Source organism: Eumetopias jubatus, unplaced genomic scaffold (assembly GCF_037043125.1).
Source record: "Eumetopias jubatus isolate StellerSeaLion01/CBP00866 unplaced genomic scaffold, mEumJub1_p1.0 scaffold_8, whole genome shotgun sequence".
Classification (NCBI taxonomy): domain Eukaryota; kingdom Metazoa; phylum Chordata; class Mammalia; order Carnivora; family Otariidae; genus Eumetopias; species Eumetopias jubatus.
Window position 1 is genome coordinate 96,390,756 of NW_028274814.1, and position 19,178 is coordinate 96,409,933.

Here is a 19,178-nt window from a genome sequence, read left to right on the forward strand (position 1 = left end):
ATAGCAGGTGCTTTTAGTTTATTTGTGTTTTAAAAGTAATATATCATTGGTAATATTAATATAAAGAGACACATTATTCCTTGATTTGTTACTTGTTCTTGTAACAGATGAAGTAAATGGCATAGGCGTTCATTTTTAAAAGAAATTTGAGAAGGGTAAATTTTACAGAAAATAGTAAATATTTACATGTAAATAGTTACAGAAGTCCACTTGTTAAAACTAAAGTTTTTATATCCTTTAGCAGCATGAAAATTTATTCAAATGATCTGGTTCCTAATGACCTTTCATTTGTTCTGAAGAGCTCTATTATGAAAGAAAAATGCAAAAAGAAAATATGAAAAGGGCTCTTGAAACCACATTGAATTATGGCTTTGAATTTGGATATTTTTGACTTGTGAATAGCTAAGTAGGTCCATCTGCCATCCCACTGTGGAAAACAATTTGGCTCTTCTCCAGGTGGGCACTCACCTGTCCGCCCAACTGCATCTATCTGGTTCGTTAGGGAGCCGCTGACCGAGGCGATCACAATCTGGTACTGTTCCCCAGCCTCCAGCCTGTGGAATGTGTGCTCCGAGACGTGTTTGGAGATAGTCTGAGACTCAACCTTTTGATTCTGCCTGAATGCTGACACTGTGTAGGAGTCAACATCACCCCCACCAGGAGTCCAGTTGACTGTCAGGCTGTCTGTCGCCCCATTGGGAGAAACATGGATATTTTTGACAGCGCTTGGAACTAAAAAGGAAAATAAATTTAAAAGTCATCACTTAGAGAATGAACTGTGGAAATTTTCAACCAAAATTGTCATGCTTCTTATATTTTGGTATGTACTGAAAGAATTCACTTTCATGTATTGATACAATTTTTCTCGGGCTTTTCCACCTGAACTGAATTCGACAGGGGAAATTTAGAGGGACATCGAACCCAGCAAGTAGAAATGAAGGATGCCGGTAGTAGAGCGAGGGGCTAGTTAGATTGCCTTGGTTCAAGTCTTGGTTTCCTCATTTACTAGCTGGGGGACTATAGGCAAATCACTTATGCTCTGTCAGTTTCAATTTCTTCATCAGGAAAATGGCAATTATAGTAATAGTGACCAGCCCACAGAGTTGTGAGGATTGAACAAAATGTCCACATAAAGTGCTTTGCTGTGGGTCTGGTTCATGGTAAACTGTCAATAAATGTTAACAATCATAACAACACTCCTAACAGAGTTCCAAAGGAAACCCAACCAACAGAGTTATTTTTATTTAATCTGTGTGCCTCACAAGCACGAACAATTCACATCAGTCCAATGGCATTTCTCTGAAAGTTCTTTTTCTTACCCTACACCGTACTTTACTTTTGTTAATCCAGCATGGGCAACATCATGGGCACCATCAAGATAACCTCGCTTCTTGCCATCTCCCTTTTACCTTGGAATCCTCAACCCAAACGCCTGGCTACCCAACATGCTAAATACACCACCACATCTACTCAAGTTCAGGAGCCACATTTCAAATTACCTGTGAAGCCTTCAATGAAGGCTGACTGCTGTACTTCCCCACTGATGGTCAAGACAAGAATTTTATACTGGCGCCCTGGCGTCAGGGAGGTGAATCGATACTCAGTTGCAGTATTTATGAGGTGAAAAGGAGGAAATACTTTCATATCATTGAAGAGTAGCTGGATCTCATATTGGTCGACATCCCCATCAGCTCGTGACCAAGTCACCAGGAGGTCCTCAGTGCTCCTATTCCGCAATGTTAGATCCCTAACAGGCTCTGGGACTAGGGAGGAATATGAGAAGACACTTCAGGAAAGTGATTGATCAAAGTTTACCTACACAATAATTTATGAATCACATTCAAGGAACTGGCAAACATCTATCTCTCTTCCTCAAATAAACCATTTGAACTTCTTCATGCATAATTAAATAAGAAAAATTGGAAGCAACTATTAAAATTGCAATTTTTTTCCTGACATAAATCTTCTATGCTAAGTGTTGGTGGGATATAATTATAAAATGAATTATGACCTCAATCATAAGATAAAACAGGATGTCTAGAACTTTAAATGCCACAATGCAGGAGGACAGGGAAGAAAAATGGGCTGGCCTTCTTGCTCCCCGACTGTGCTTGCTTTTATCTACCAATAAATATTCTGTAATTATAGGCCATGGCTTGGCTGAATGATATTAGCTCCAAGTGAGACTGGGAATGCAATTTACTGATCAGGAAGCAGAGAGAATTCAAGGTTCAGATATTTTATTTACTCTATGACCTTCAAGTCCCAACCAACCGTCAGATTTTACAAGCTTTCCACTTACTTGTTCTTCCATTCCCTTGTTCACTGGCTTCATATTGTCCACTTCTTGTACTAACAGTAACGCTGTACAACCGTCCAGGGACTAACTTAACAAATACACACTCATTTTCAGCCTTGGGGATGCTTTTGGTTTGAATGAAGTTGTTTTTGTTTTTAATGGTGACTTCATAGTGATCAAAGTCTCCAGTAGCATGCACCCAGGATACCTTTAAATAGTCACTCCTGGCCGAGTTGCTAATACTGACTCCCTGGACCTTGTCAGGCACTGAAAAAGAGAACAGAGAATAGCTGAAGATGTAGTGAGCCTAAGGGAGTAATTGATCACAGATGACACCCTGGGACAGTGAAGGTAAATGAGTAGATTTTTTTGGGTGGGCATTTAAAAAGTTCTAGAACTTTAGATCACACGTTTCCAGAGGGGAAAGACTGTTACACTACTTGGAGTGACTAGATAGATCTTTTAACAGAACCCGATGAATTAATTCTAATCTTGTTTCTTGCCTACACAAAATGTCATGTATAAGATGGAACATTAAATATGATAAGTGATGATTAATATGAATTGATGGCAATGTTATTAATAATTCCAACATACCTTAGTGACTCAAGATGTGATAAAAAGTTACCAAGAAGAGTATAAACAATCCAAAAGAAAAATGGAAGAAGAGGAAACACATAATTAATACATGAAGAGATGTCTAACATCATTGCTGATCAAGGAAATGCAAGTCAAGACCATGGCAAAATACCATTTTATATCTATATGGTTGGCAAAATTTAAAAACCTAATAAGACCAAGTCTGAGACAGGATGCCCAACCATGGAAGAGTAGATGAATGGACTGGTATATATAAACAGTGAGATTATATGGCAGTCATAATTAATTTCTATTTAACTCAAAATGCAAAAATAATGGATTTTTGCCTTTAACATCAAAACACAAAATATAAGTAAATCTTATCAATATAATATTAAGTGAAAAACTAAGTCTCAGGAGATTACATACTGCATAAAATAACCTTTTCAAAAATAATGTTAGAACAACTAAAATTTTTAAACCCATAATTTTAGGACTACATAAATACTAAAACTATGCAAGATGAGGCAAGAAGAGATGAAAAGAGGAATCAAGATGATGGCTACCTTGGGATGAATCAGTGAGGGAACCACATGATTTGATACAGATTACTGTCAAGATTCTAGCTTTTATTTTGGGTAGTGGTTTCTCATGTGCCTATTACATTATTAAAAATGATTAATTAAATGCCTAAATTAAATGGAAACCTAAAAAATAAATAATAGTGACAAAACATGGTTTCTTGAAACAAGAATTATGATTAATCCAATTCTGTGCACCTGAGGATCTCCCAATAAATATATAAACAAATAAATAATGTGCACCTCTGGTTTTTCTCTCAACCAATCTATCAATTGATCAATCAATTGGACAAAGCCCATGTCCAAATCTCCCTCAAAGCAGGAAATGACCCAGCAATTTCAGTATATTGGCATCTAAGCTGTATTTTCCATGATGCTTCTCACATCTACAAGTTGCATTTTATTATCGTCTGTTAGTATATGTGTACTGGTTAGTTATTGTATTAGAATAGAGCTCACTGCAGATATGGAGCCAGGTCAGGTATGCTTTCTTCAAGATATTTACCTGAACCAATTACAATGTAGCTAGAATTTATTCATCACAGAGTAAAGGAAAAGAAATTCTGAAGTTTTTATGCATGGGCTAAGTAAGAAAACTCAATGACCCAGGCAATTTATTGAAGACAAAGCAACTATTACAGGAAGAAAAACCAGACTGCATACCATGCTAAGTCAATAAGGGGCTCTTCAGGTGGAATTAGAGGTAATTTGTGAGACCTGTCTTGCTGCACGATGAGATGATGTGATACAGAATTAGAAATATTGGTATTCTCACCCAAAATGTAGAACAAAAGCATTAGAAAAGGAAAAGGGCTTTGACACAATCATCCAAAATCACCAAGACAACATCTCAGACACAACTCTATAGTTAAACTGATTTGTTGGGGGCAATGGATTGCCTTGATTAGTCATGCATCAAATCCAAGTTCATGTTGGTAAAGAGTCAAGAAGGTGCTTTGAATAAAGGATCTTTTTTTTTTTTGGCATTTAAAGACAATCTTAGCAAAAGGCCTGCAATATGAAGGTCAGATGGATAGGAAACATTCATGAGTTGACATGGAGGGGAAGCAAGTGGTTAGTAGGATGACATATCCTCTGATTCTGGTGATTTTTAGGTTCCAAGCTGATCAACATAAGACACTGACATAAGGCTGCTTCGTAAATGGAAATCTACTTTTCAGATCTCAGGCATTATTGTGATCATCAGTATAATTAGGTTTTAAGTCATTTGAGGGTAGGGAATAGCTCTTTATATCCCCGACCAGTGCTTTCAGGGATAGCATGATGTAATGGAAATAGTACTGGAACTAGATTGAGGTTGATTACTGGTCAGCCATGTGAGCTTGGAAAAACTAAATTTCTCTCTGGGACTTTATCTCCAAAAGAGATGGGATTAGATCAATTTATGGACACTTTCAGTGTTAGCATGCTGTAGCAATGTAAATCAGTGGTTCTTAACATTTTTGAGGTCATAGAAACTTTGAGAATCTGGTAAGAGCCACCCACTCACTCCCTAAAGAAACACACATACCTTTCCTATCTGCAACAACTTCATGGACAGTTTTGGTGGTTATGACCTTCCTAACGTCTATCCACTAGCTTAAAACTGCTGATCTAAGGGAATCCCAATTATTAATTCATTATACATTTATTGAGTGCCTATTGGATTCCAGATCCTGTGCTAGGTAATAGGATGATGTCAATTGTCCTGATCCTCATGGAAAAAATAACATTTTTTCATAGTTTTAGATTTTTATAAGGTCTTTGAGTCCAGAAGATGATTGGCTAATTCTTGCATTCAGCAGCAACAATAAAATTATGGGTGCTTATATGGGCCAGGTATTGAGAGAAACACAAAAAAGATATCGTTCCTGACGTCAAGGCAATCACAGGGAGAGAGATGTAAATGACTACAATGAATACTAAATGACTCCTAGAAAAAAATGAATGGGAACTTAGAGGGACACATGACACAGCTGTGAATACTAAGCATGATGGAGTTAAGTGGATAGAGGAGCAAGGTAGGAGACCCATTATAAATTTAAGTAATAAGAACCTTTGTTCAGGCTATTGGCAAGAAAAGCAAAATAAACACATATCAGTGAAAACTTTTGTGGGAGGTCAATTAGCAGATCCTAGCAAAGGATAACATGTGTCAAAAGTGATTTCAACATGAGAGACGATGGACTCTGAGAAACAAACTGAGGGTTCTAGAGGCTCCCCTCTAGAACCAGGGTTAGCTAACCAGGGTTAGCCTGGTGATGGGTATTAAAGAGGGCATGTTCTACGTGGAGCACTGGGTGTTATGCACAAACAATGAATCATGGAACACTACATCAAAAACTAATGATGTAATATATGGTGATTAACATAACAATAAAAAAATTTAAAGTGATTTTGAAATTTTCAGTTTAGATGAGTGTGAATACACTTTGGTTTTGGAAATTTGACAAATTCATTTTTTTTTACAGTATTTTTTTAAATTTCTTTTTTGTTATTATTTTTTCCAGTTTTATTGAGAAGTAATTGACATATATCACTATATAAATGTATAGCATGATGGTTTCATTTACATATATTGTGAAATGATTGCCACAATTGGTTCAGCTAGCATCTATCCGCTCATATAGATATAATAAAAAGAAAAGAAAGAAGAAAAGAGGAGAAAAATGTTCTTACTATGATGATAACTCTTATGATTTAATCTCTTAACAACTTTCTTATATATCACACAGCATGTTAGCTATAGTCATCATGGGGCACATTACAAACCTAGCACTTATGTATCTTATAACTGGAACTTTGTACCTGTTGACCATCTTCCTTCAGGTCCTCCTTCCCCCACTCTCTGCCTCTGCCTTTTTCTATGAGTTTGCTTTTGCTTTAGTTTTAGATCCTACATGTAAGTCAGGTCATAGAGTATTTGTCTTTTCCTTTTGACTTATTTCACTTAGCATAATGCTTTTAAGATCCATCTACATTGCAGCAAAGGGTAGGATTTCCTCATTTTTATGACTGAATACTATTCCATTGCATAGATATACACCTTCTTTATCCATTCATCCATGGATGGACACTTAGATTGTTTCCATGTCTTGGCTACTGTAAATAATGCTGCTATGAACACAAGGGTGCAGATATCTTTTTGAGCTAGTGATTTTTGTTTCCTTTGGATATATTCCAAGAAGTGGAATGTTTGGATCTTGTGGTAGTTTTTAAATTTTTTGAGGATCTTCCATACTGTTTTCCATAGTAGCTATACCAATTTACACCCCCAAGAGTGCACAAGTGTTGCCTTTTCTCCATGTCCATGCCAGCATTTGTTATCTCTTGTCTTTTGATGCTTGCCATTCTAACGTGCAAGAGGAAATATCACATTGTGGTTTTAATTTGCATTTTCCTAATGACTAGTGATATTGACCATCTTTTCATGTATGTGTTGGCCTTTTGTATATCTTCTTCGGAGAAATGACTATTCAGGTCCTTTACCTATTTTTTAATAGGGTTATTTACTTTTTTGCTATTGAATTGTATGAGTTCTTTATATTTTAGATATTAACCCATTACCAAATATATGGTTTGCAAATATATTTTCCCATTCCATAAGTTGTTTCTTCACTTTGCCGATGGTTTCTTTTCCTGTGCAGAATCTTTTTAGTTTGATGTAGTCTCAGTTGTTTGTCTTTGATTTTTTGCTTATGTTTTATGTGTCATATCCAAAAAATCACCACCAAGACCCATGTCAAAAAGGTTTCTTCCTATGTTTTCTTCTAGGAGTTCCATATTTTCAGGTCTTACATTAAACTTTAACTTGTTTCATAAACAAATGAATTTAATTCATTTTGAGTTAATTTTTTGTGACTGGTGTAAGATAGGGATCTAGTTTAATTCTTTTACATGTGCACATCCAATTATCTCAGTACCTTTACTGAAGAGACTGTCTTTTCTACATTGAGTAGGCTTGACTCCCTTGTCAAAAGAACCCTGACATTTTTTTCCTTTAAATTTTTTATTGTTATGTTAATCACCATACATTACATCATTAGTTTTTGATGTAGTGTTCCATGATTCATTGTTTGTGTATAACACCCAGTGCTCCATGCAGAACGTGCCCTCTTTAATACCCATCACCAGGCTAACCCATCCCCCCACCCCCTCCCCTCTAGAAAGAATCCTGACATTTTTAAATGCAAATATCAACCCATAGCTCAGCAGGAAAGGTTTGACAAAATATTAATGTTAACCTTAAGCAGAAACCTTAGATGTAAACCCCAAAAGCGTAAGTATGTTGGGAAAATGGTAGCCATTTAAATTTAATTCTTTCCAGAACATCGAAGACCTGACATTCATTGCCTTTGCTAAGATTTTGCTTCTGGTCCCAGAACAATAAACGTTCACATTTTCACCTTGTGTGAAAAAGAATGAACAGTGGACTTTGACCAAATAGACATTTCAGGAAGGATTTTAGGACAGAGAATTTTGTAAGCTGTGGACCCATTTAGAACTGGGTTTAAATACAGAAACACATTGGCTGTTTAGCAAGTTAAACAGCTGAGTAAGTTATTTAACCTCCCTGAACCTTGATTTCTTGATCTGCAAAAGTGGGAATAATGACAATGACCTCCATAAGGAAATTGCAAGAATTAAGTTAGTTAACATACATAAAGTCAGTGTCTGGCAACCAAAAAGTACTCCCTGAACAGAAAACACTTGTTACTATGTTTGAATATAATATGAATTCTAGCCATGAGAGTAGTGTTCATCTTACTTTAAAGGAAACATCTGCTCACATAAGGATTTTCTAGGGTCAAAATTTGAAGAATGTCACAATTCTGTGATCTCAACAGCCTGTAATCCTATCATTACAGAAATGTTGCAGATCTGATGCTTTGAGCCACATAGCCAGCCACTTCTTTTTTTCTTTCTTTTTTTAAGACTTTATTGATTTATTTGACACACACACAGAGAGAGAGAGAGAGAGAGCACAAGCAGGGGGAGCGGCAGGCGGAGGGAGAGGGAGAAGAAGGCTCTCCGCTGAGCAGGGAGCCCGAAGCGGGGCTTGATCCTAGGACCCTGGGATCATGACGTGAGCCCAAGGCAGACGCTTAACTGACTAAGCCAGCCAGGTGCTCCTAGCTAGCTACTTCTTACAGAGTCTGGCTCTCCTTAGAACCTTACCTGTTCGCTCCTGGCTGAAGGAATGGTTTTCATACTTCCCGCTCCTCGTAGTTATGGTCACATTGTAGAGGCGGCCCGCAGTAAGGGAGCTGAAGGAACATTCACTGACAGACTTGGCAATAACGAGGGACTGAACGACCCTGCTGCCATGAGAGAGTGTCACCACATAGTTATCCACATCTCCAGGAGCCGGCAGCCAGGAAATGCTCAGGTAGTCATTGCGACCAGAATTGTTTACCGTCACTCCACTCACACTGGAAGGGACTGGGATTGAAAAGGGGGAGAAAATTTGAAAAAGAAAGTACAGTCAAAAGTCTGGAGTCATCTACCGTGGTCAGCAAAAACAGTGTGGACTCAGGAAATCTCATCTGATTACCTAAGAGGTCAAAGACGTGTGAGGATTTCACCTTAGCTTCTGGAAGCTGAGTGTTCTTGGATCAGCAAGGCTAACCCAAATGAAAATGCAAGGAGGTCTTTTGGGTGCCTCATAAATATAAGGATGCCACTACTGCATTTTTATAGTGTTGCTGTTTGCAAAGTATTTTAAGTGGAGGCATTTTTATGTGAATGTGTCAGAAGGTTCCCTCTGTAGGAAAAGGAACAAACATAACAATCCAAAAGGTTCCCTCTGTAGGAAAAGGAACAAACATAACAAACCAAACTCATCAATAAGCAAAGACGTTTGAAGGGAAAGATGAAGAATGCCATACCTTTTCTAAAGAGCTTAGACTTTGGGATAGCTTTGATCTTCCTGTGATGAAATTATTTATTCCTGGGGAGTCTAATAACGAACTGGAGGAGAGGTGTTGCATCTACCCTTTACAAAGCATTTCCTGCCCTCTAGTGGCAAGAAATAAACCTAAAAGCCTATCCTGAAAACAACAAATCCGGTGATTGACCCAACAGTGGGCATAAAGAGCTATTGCGGTGATAATGGCCATTATCGTTTGCTTATTTTAATTGGGGTTTAGTGCCACAAACATTTATTGAGAACTTACCATTTGCCACATATACAAAAATGGAAAAGATGTGGATGCCTTCAAGGAGCCTCTTGGCTAGATGCAGTATGCAAATTAATCATTGTGGTATTGAACAGTAGTTATACACGTATCAGAAATAAGTGTACAGTAACTAGTACTGCCTGTAGTAAATATCAGAATAAAATCCTGTAGTGTATGTGAACTGCACTACTGTTTTCATCATTGGTTCACTACTGCAGCTAAATATTTTCATATAATTGTCAATATCACTATATCACGTACAATGGACAGGATCCAGCTAGATGAACTCTGAGAATCCTCCTAATTTAATATGCTCCGACTTTGTGATTTAAGCCTCCAAGTCTTTGCACTTACAAGCACTTGTCCATCACCAAAAATTATAAATAGCACATACTGAGCAGCTCTGCTAATGCTGTTCCATGTATATGAACGTTACCTACACATAAAGTTGAACATTTTAGCCATAATATTTCTATATTGATGTCTTCCTCCCTCCCTTCCTCCTTCCTTTCCCTTTATTTAACAAGTTGTACATCCCTTGGTTGCTCTCAAAAGAATTATGCTTGTTTTTCAAAACTTCTAGAAATATTTGCAACTACTAACATTTTATTAGAAAAGATACAATTATCAAATGTTTTGTCAAAAATATAAATTCATGTTTACAAAAAAAACAGATTTAAAATTTGTTTTTCCTTTAGAACCAGCATTTTCTTAGGTTGGAACTAGATTTGTTAAGTGTATCTGATATCTTTAACTTTGAATATTTTGCCACCTTCTCTAGGCTGGGCAGGTTTACTTATATGTTTCAACTCTGTGGAAATAGAAGTGAATAAGAAAACCTTTCAAAACCTTTCAACTATTTCAGCACTGACCAACATTTTAGCAATTTGAGTAGATGGCAATGATTATCAAGGCTTTAGTCATTGAATGTTTCACAATCTACCACATATAAAATTTACTAACCTAGGCATGTTTCAAAATCTCTAGTTATTGTGTTTCTCTAGTAGTATCCCCTTTCCCCCCTGCACTCTTAATGTGCTTGAGTAAAATAACTTGTGCTTATGTTTATTCATATTTTGCCCTCTCCTCAAAACCTTATGATCATTCTTCAAAGAATTTCTTGTCTTGTTTTTGCATACTTCTGTTATATACTGTGGGTCAAATACTGATACCTCTGCTACAATTAAAATAGAGGCATAAAAACAAAGCCCCACTCACTTCAAGTGGTACCAGGTGCCAAACTATGTCAGCATATCACAGTAAGTTGGAAAGCCCTAGACGTATTTTAAAATTTGGGAATTAACTTGTGTGGCAGAATCTGACTAGTTGTTAAGCAAACTATTTCCTTTTCCTCTTGGACACGCAGCTAGGTTATATTTCCCAGTCTCCCCTGCCGTGAAATGTAGCCATTTACCTGTGTTCCCACCAATGGAACATGGGGGTAAGTGATGTGTCTACTTGCTGGTCGGGTCATCTTCCCCCACCCAATAATCTCTATTCTCTGGGGAAATGGACAGAGCTCTGAGGACCTAGAGGAAGGAAGAGCCACAGATGGTAGGAGCCTGGATCCCTGAATTACTGCTTGGGAAAGAACCAACTCATAGGGCTGTCTAATCAGGAATCCCCACGTTGTCCAGTTGTGTAAGCAGGAAATAAGCCAGTCTGATCTGACTAATACAACTGCACCTTGCTGAGAAATGGGTGCAAGGCCCTTCCCAAGCCTCTCCTCAGCTTTCTTGTTATTTCTCCTTCCCTACTCCGACAGGGATAAATTGGACTAAGTTAGTGGGGATGGATTAGAAACTGGAGGCTTCAAGATATAAGTTAATGGCAGAGGTAGGACCAGAATCTGGGCCTCCTGATTCATTCCCAAGCTAAGCTTTTCAGTCCCTGACCCCCGATTATGCTACACCAATGGCTGGTGCCAAGAAGTACTAAAAGAGAAGAAGGAAGGCATTGGGAAGAAGGATGTAGGTAATGTCAGCTGCCACAGAATGAGAAAAATGGCACATATCAGTGAATTTCTACCAAAACTATGAAATATCTTTTCAATGACTTAGTTGCATTTCTGGGAGAGCTAATGAAGTTAATGTTCCTTGGGTTCATTAAGTAGATAAGATTCATGATTTTAAAAAAGGGACATATCTATGATGCCTGCAGCTGATACTCAGAATCCGAGCTTCAGAAATGCAGAAGGAGGAGCCTGAAATCCAACTTATAATCATACAGAATTAAGTAGGCAAATTCACTGACCTGATTCTGAGTTCATTAATAATTATCAAAGCTTCTACTCAATGTCTTTAAATTTTTTTCTTTCTAAGAAACTGGAACATAAATTTTATATTGTTTATTTATATTCTTTCTTGGTCTTGTGTAGAAATTTGTATTTCCTTCTTTGGTGCCAGCCGTGTCTGACACAGATGATCCTATGCCACTTGTTTGTTGACTTAGCTCTTTGCCCTATTTGACTGTGATCTCTCCAAGGTCAGGAAACATTGTTTAGGTGGTTATAATATTAAGCACTTGTTTAATGTTGCTCAGGAAAACATACATGATTTAGGAATTTTATTAACTCCACTTTGGACCATAGAAGTTGGAGATCATTTCCTTACTATGTCTTGAAACAAGAATATGAAAGGGAGTGGAATAGACTTTTTTTTTTTTTAAAGCCTCATTACTTGTTTATCTTAACTGGGACATAAACATTACGGAAATCGTCAACTGAATGAGGGGATAAGCTTAGGCGTCAAATGACCATTATGTTACTACAAAGGTTTTTCTAGAAGTTCTGACACCTTTAGGCGAGATTTGAGAAAATTCAGAATTCATTCTTGCCTACCCTCATCCACCACCCCCCCCGCCCCCCAGGTTCCACTGTTAGGAGAGCAACACGTATGGATGGTTAGTACTGAAGCCTGGCTTGTAGGAAAGTCAAAGATGGATGTGTTTTTCGGGTGCTTCAGAGCATCCTACAGTACACTCTGGAGGCTCCCAGTGCCCTTTCTTACCTGTCCTTCCCTCCACCACCACTTGTCGGGACGAGATCCCGCCGCTCACCGTGGTGACCACCACAGAATAGAGGCCGCCCGATTTGAGGGAGTGAAAGCTGTATCTGCTGGTCTCACTGGAGACACTTTCATTTTTGATGACCACGTTTTCGTGGATCAGTAAGACTTGGTAGAATTCTATGTCTCCCAGGGCCTGGGTCCAGTTAGTAAACAGACTGCTGGTTGTTCCGTGGTTGGCCACATACAAGCCAGTCACTTGGGCAGGAACTAGAACATGGTAGACAAAGAGAAGAAGAAAAACAAAACAGATGACATTTAGTCACCCTGAGGAGGTGTAACAAAATGAGTAAAAAATGGAGGCAGTCTCAAAAATGCTAAAAATATATCTATATTTTTTTGCTATAGACTCTCAGCTCTATTTCTTGTGGCATATGGCAAACTACTCCCATACAGAAGCTGCTTATATGGGAACTCAAAATTACTTCAGATCCATGGATGAGATGATGCATACCTATTAAGTAGTTTTGAATCTACATTTTCAATAATGAAAGAATGTTGTTTTTTAATATTGCCAACTTCCTGTGATTTTATCTGTCCTTATCCCATGAAAACTGAGAGCCACATTATCTACCTGAGCTGATGGTTGTTAGGGGGTGGTATTGGGAAATCCCTTCCACCTGATGATTAGGTTGTAGTTTAGAAAACTGGTTAATTCTTTACTGGCACATTCTCAAGAGCACCATTATTATTATACATGAAAATGCTACAGTAGTATGAATTACATCATATAAGAATAGTAATAATAATAATAATAATGATAACCACAACTAGTAGTGATAACTACTGAGTGCCTGCTATGTGCCAGTTTTTAGAAATTATATTATTATATATATATTATTATTATTATATTATTTGATACTCATTCAAAACTCTATAAATCTGATTTCATTATTCTCTTTATTGAGGAGGAAACCAAAGACCACACAGAGTAAGTAATTTAGCTTATTATCAGAGTGCTAACAAATAGTCATCCAGGAGTCCAAAGCCTGATCTGTCTAACCTGTGAGCTTGTGTCCTTTTCCTAATTAGCAACTATTGTGATTTCTAACCTACCCATTAAAAAAAATCTCTTACACAGATCTTGAAGCTGGTGTTTGATCAACATATATCTTCTTTGTGCCTCTTCCCTGAATTATGGTAATTAAAAGGATTGGGACCTTGGCACAATACTTCTTAGAATTTGTTGACTTTTGGATTAAGATACAAATACACTCATTAAAAGATACTATTGTACAGGAATCAGAAGATTCAATTCTCATTCTAAATTTCATATGGAGGGCGCCTGGGTGGCTCAGTTGGTTGGGTGACTGCCTTCAGCTCGGGTCATGATCCTGGAGTCCCTGGATTGAGTTCCACATCGGGCTCCCTGCTCGGCGGGGAGTCTGCTTCTCCCTCTGACCCTCCCCCCTCTCATGTGCTCTCTCTCTCTCAAATAAATAAATAAAATCTTAAAAAAATAAATTTCATATGGAAAGCAAAGGAATTAATATGCCAAATAATTTTGAAAAAGAAGAACAAAGTTGGAGGAGTAACATCATCTGATCTCAAGACTTACTAGAAAGCTACAATAATGAAGGCAATGTGATACTGGCAAAAAGATAGACACATAGATCGATGGACAGAAATGAGAGTCCAGAAATAGACTAACACATACAGAGTCAATTGATTTTTTACAGAGATGTGAGGGCAGTTGGGTGGAGGAAGAATAGTTTTTTCAACAAAAGGGCTGGAATTATTAGATGTTCATAAGCAAGGAAATAAACCTTAACCCAAATCTCATACACATATAAAAATGAACTCAAGATTGATTATGCACCTCAAGTGAAAACCCAAAACTGTAAAAATTCTAGGGGAAAATCTTTGTGATTTTGTGTAAGGCAGAGATTTCTTCAATATGACACCAAAAGCATGGTTCACAAGAGAAAAAAAATGATAAATTGAACATCAAAATAAAAAGCTTATGTTCTGTGAAATATACCAATAAATTAATCAAAAGACAAACCACAGTCTGAGAGAAACCGTTTCAACCCACATTTCTGACAATGGACTAATATCTGGAATATAAAGAATTCTCAAAATTCAATGATAAAAAACAAATAACCCCATCAAAAAATGGACAAATATTTGAAAATATGTTCTTCCCCAAAGAGGATAAATGAAAGGTAAATAAGCATATGAAAAGATGCTCAAAACCATTAGGAACTAGGGAAAGGCAAATTAAAACCATATGAGATACCACTACATGCTTATTAGAATGGTTAAAAAAAAAAACCTTGTAATACCAAGTGCTGTTGAGATTATGGAGGAACTGGAAATCTCATATATTCCTGGTGAGAAAGTAACATTTTACAACCATTCTGGAAAACAGTTTGGTAGTTTCCTACAAAGTTAAAAATACACTTACCATATGATCCAGCAATGTGAATGTTGGGAATGATGAAAATGATCTTAAGACTAAAAGAGTGCCTTGGACTTCCAATTCCTGCAGTATAGTGGGCAGCATACCCCCAGTAAACACAACTACATGTGTTGGATAAAATATAAAAATGTAGATGTATGAGTGAGTTGTCAAGAATGTAAGGAATTCTCAGAGACTTGATAGTAATTGATAGGTAATCGGTTCACTGAAGCATACTTTCATCTTGAGGGCATCTTTCAAACATAAATTTAAGCTTTGATTTTACAGCTTTGCTGGATCTATGAAATAGGAGGTAAAGTGTAGGACTTTCACAAACTAAGGAACCTCATAGGTGACCCTGCATAACACTGGATCCTGAAAGGTTACATTCTAAGTATAAGTGAAATAAATATTCCCTCTCTGCTTCTCATATCACCCCAGCCTCCCTGGCACTGAGTGAGAATTCATAACCTCAAAACAGTTTCAGTGAGTTTGCAACCCAAATTCATAAAACCTGGGTGATCAAAAAACCTCAAGTTGACAGTTTAGATTAAAATAGGTCTGGGTTGGGGGCGATGAACCATGAGAGACGATGGACTCTGAAAAACAAACTGAGGGTTCTAGAGGGGAGGAGGGTGGGGGGATGGGTTAGCCTGGTGATGGGTATTAAAGAGGGCACATTCTGCGTGGAGCATTGGGTGTTATGCACAAACAATGAATCATGGAACACTACATCCAAAACTAATGATGTAATGTATGGTGATTAACATAACAATAAAAAAATTAAAAAAATAAAATAGGTCTGGGTTGACAGCAGTCCTGTGCACCTCAAAGAATCAAATGAAAAGAAAATTCTTTCTAAAACCCATCTTTAAACAAGACCTCAAAGAATTCCCACAGAGTAAGTTTCCAAGGTATATGACTTTACAGTGAAAAAATCACAAACACTTAAGGAAGTAAAACACCATGTGCAAAAGGCAGCAAACTCAATAGACAACAGGACTGAACTCCTGAAGATTTTGGTATTATAATTATTAGACATAGAAGGTAAAATAAAAATGGTTTATTTACTGATAGCAATAGAGGAGGATAATGGAAATATGACTAAAGACCAACTGAGCACAAAGCAGATTTGGAAAGAGAGCAAAAAAAATGTTTGAAAGTGAAGAAATTAACAATTAAAACTTAAAACTCAATAGATGGATTTAAAAAAGACTGGACAGAGCTGAAGAAAGAATTAAGGAACTAAAACACAGGGCTTGAGGAAATTATTCAGACTATAGCCCAGAGAGCAAAAACATGCAAAATATGAAAAATATACATAAGTTCTAGACTACCAGAAGGACAATAGAGAGGGATTAGAGAAAAGGCAAGAGGCAATATCAGAGAGTTAATGGCTGAGAATTTCCAGGGTTGATGAAAGATATTTTTAATCTGCAAGTACAGAAATCATCATGATCTCAAGCAGGATAAAGAAGTCTATATCTAGGTTATTACTATAAACAATAGAACACCAAAGGCAAAGAGTAAATCTTAAAAGCAGTCATAGTAAACAGATTACCCAGAGAGAAGTAGAAATTAAACTGACACCTGACTTTTCAATAGCAAGAATAATTGCCAGAAAGACTACAACAGTATCTTCAATGTGCTGAGAGAAAATAACTTTCTCTCTCTTTTTTTGAAAGTAACTTCCAACATAGAATTGTAACTCAGCGAAAATATCTTTCCAGATTGAGAGCTATATAAAGACATACACAGAAAAACAAAAGTGTAAAGAGTTTGTCCCTAAAAACACTAATAAAGAAATTTGGGGGCGATTGGGTGGCTCAGTTGGTTAAGTGTCTGCCTTCAGCTCAGGTCATGATCCTGGGGTCCTGGGATCAAGCCCCACATTGGGCTCCCTGCTCATCAGATTCCCTCTCCCTCTGCCCCTCCCCTACTCATGCTTGCTCTCTCTCTCTCAAGTAAATAAATAAGTAAAATCTTAAAGAAAAGAAAAGAAATTTGAAGACTGTTCTCCAAAATGAAGGAAAGTAATCCCAAATGGAACTTGTGAGATACAGGAAGGAAAGATGAGAAGATAAGTTGTAATTTTTTGTGGGGTTAAAAAAGGAGAAAGAAATAAAATACAGGACAACAATATATATAAGTTGGAAAAGGGAGTCTTTGATGATTTTGCTTCCTATTTCACTGAGAAAAAGAAGAGCGTTGTCAAAGGATAATTGCCCACCACTACATCTATCTACTTACTGGCATATGCATCCAATACTCTTTTTTCCCCAGCTGACCCTAAAGTTAAACTACTCATGCTCCTTTCTAAAGCCAATTCCTTTACTTGTGCTCTAGATCCCAGAGCTTGTTTCCTCATAGAATAACTGCAGCAATTCTTCCTCTCTCTTTACATCATCGCCATTCCTTTCTCTTCTAGAACATTCCCATCAGCATGAAACTTGTTATTTCTTCTATCCTTAAAATCCTCCTTTCAAATATACTTCCTCTTGGGCACCTGGGTGGCTCAGATGGTTAAGCGTCTGCCTTCGGCTCAGGTCATGATCCCGGGGTCCTGGGATCGAGTCCCGCATTGGGCTCCCTGCTCCTTGGGAGCCTGTTTCTCCCTCTGCTTCTCTCTCTCTCTCTCTCTCTGTCTCTCATGAATAAATAAATAAAATCTTTAAAAAAAAATATACTTCCTCTTTCAGATGATGCCCTATTTCTCTGCTCTCTTTTGCAGCAAAACTCCTCGGAAAAGTTGTTCTCTCTGCTCTGCTTCCATTTCAAAATAAAACCAAACAAATTAAAAAACAAAACAAAACAACTAGCAAAGGGTTGCAATTAGTATAATAGAAAACAAATAATAGAAAACATTCATAAAACAATGACCAGTACAAAATAGGCATTCAGTGAACACTTGTAAACTAAATGTTAAGCAATTCAGTAGACAGGATACTTTTTAAAGTCTAAAATTTATAAACAATATTACCTGTTCTTCCTTTAGTTGAAGATGAATTTTTTAAGTCTCCACTAATACTAGTGACTGTAGCAATGTATTTTCGTCCAGGCACCAGGTCAGTAAAAGTGAATTCTTTGGCATCTTTGGGGAGCGACTTGTGGATGAGTAAGAGGTCTCTGTCAGCTAGCGAAATGATGTATTTCTCCCATTCTGCTATGGGAGTCTGCCACATGACGCCCAGTGAGGTTTCATTGGCATGTTTGACACGAAGCTGGAGGACAGCCAGAGGGACTAAGGAAAAAGCAATGGAGACTGTGTCATTGATTTGATTCAGAAATACTCGAGTGTTTCTTAGTTGTTCTCTTCCAACCACAGGAGTATTCCAGTTCAGCATTTCTTTTCTGAAAGTGTATGAGCTCTCAGGAAAAAAAAAAAGCTAATCACAAAAACAGTGTGTGTGTGTGTGTGTGTGTGTGTGTGTGTGTTTTCAAGATTTTATTTTTAAGTTATCTCTACACCCAATGTGGGGCTTGAACTCACAACCTCGAGATCAAGAGTTGTGTGCTCCACTAATTGAGTCAGCCAGGCGCCCCAAGCTTTGTTTATATAACCTATCCAGAAAGGAGGATTCAAAAGAATACTATTGGAAAATGCTTCCCTGGGTCATTTATTTTTGACCACATATTACCTTGAGTGTTTATTTCTTCATATGAATTCTATGATATGAAAATATTTAATTCAATCATGTCATCCATAAAACCACTGAGAAAGGTCTATATTTCACTAGTTAGATGAAGTTAGGAGTATTTTTTACTCCATTAGATTGGAAAGACAAAGTGCTGCTTCTCTTCATTTCTGAGGAATGAACACTAATGTATCCATGAAAGGGAGAGTATAGTGGCAAGCCAGAATAGTATCTGATTCAAGAGTCCCATTAACCAAAGAATGGAAACTGTTTCCATAGCTTTAAAAGGTTTTATTACAGTTTCTAGGAGACATTGCCAAGAGTAAAGTACTGGTCCCACAAAACGCTAGGGAAACAAAATTATGGAAGAACCAAGTGTATAAAATTATATTGATTTTTGCATCAAAGAAATTTTCTATAATTCCATTCTAATTGAGTC

General features: G+C 37.3%; 1 protein-coding gene across 1 annotated transcript in view; it reads right to left on the reverse strand.

Moving 5' to 3' along the window:
- PTPRB (protein tyrosine phosphatase receptor type B) overlaps window positions 1-19,178 on the reverse strand; it is a 109,009-nt gene that overhangs the window by 42,395 nt on the left and 47,436 nt on the right. The window contains exons 9-14 of the mRNA XM_028110865.2: window positions 18,085-18,345; window positions 12,647-12,913; window positions 8,638-8,901; window positions 2,303-2,566; window positions 1,500-1,763; window positions 469-732 (exon numbers count right to left, since the gene is read on the reverse strand). Coding sequence (XP_027966666.1) covers window positions 469-732; window positions 1,500-1,763; window positions 2,303-2,566; window positions 8,638-8,901; window positions 12,647-12,913; window positions 18,085-18,345 — 1,584 coding nt within the window. The remainder of the gene's footprint in view (window positions 1-468; window positions 733-1,499; window positions 1,764-2,302; window positions 2,567-8,637; window positions 8,902-12,646; window positions 12,914-18,084; window positions 18,346-19,178) is intronic.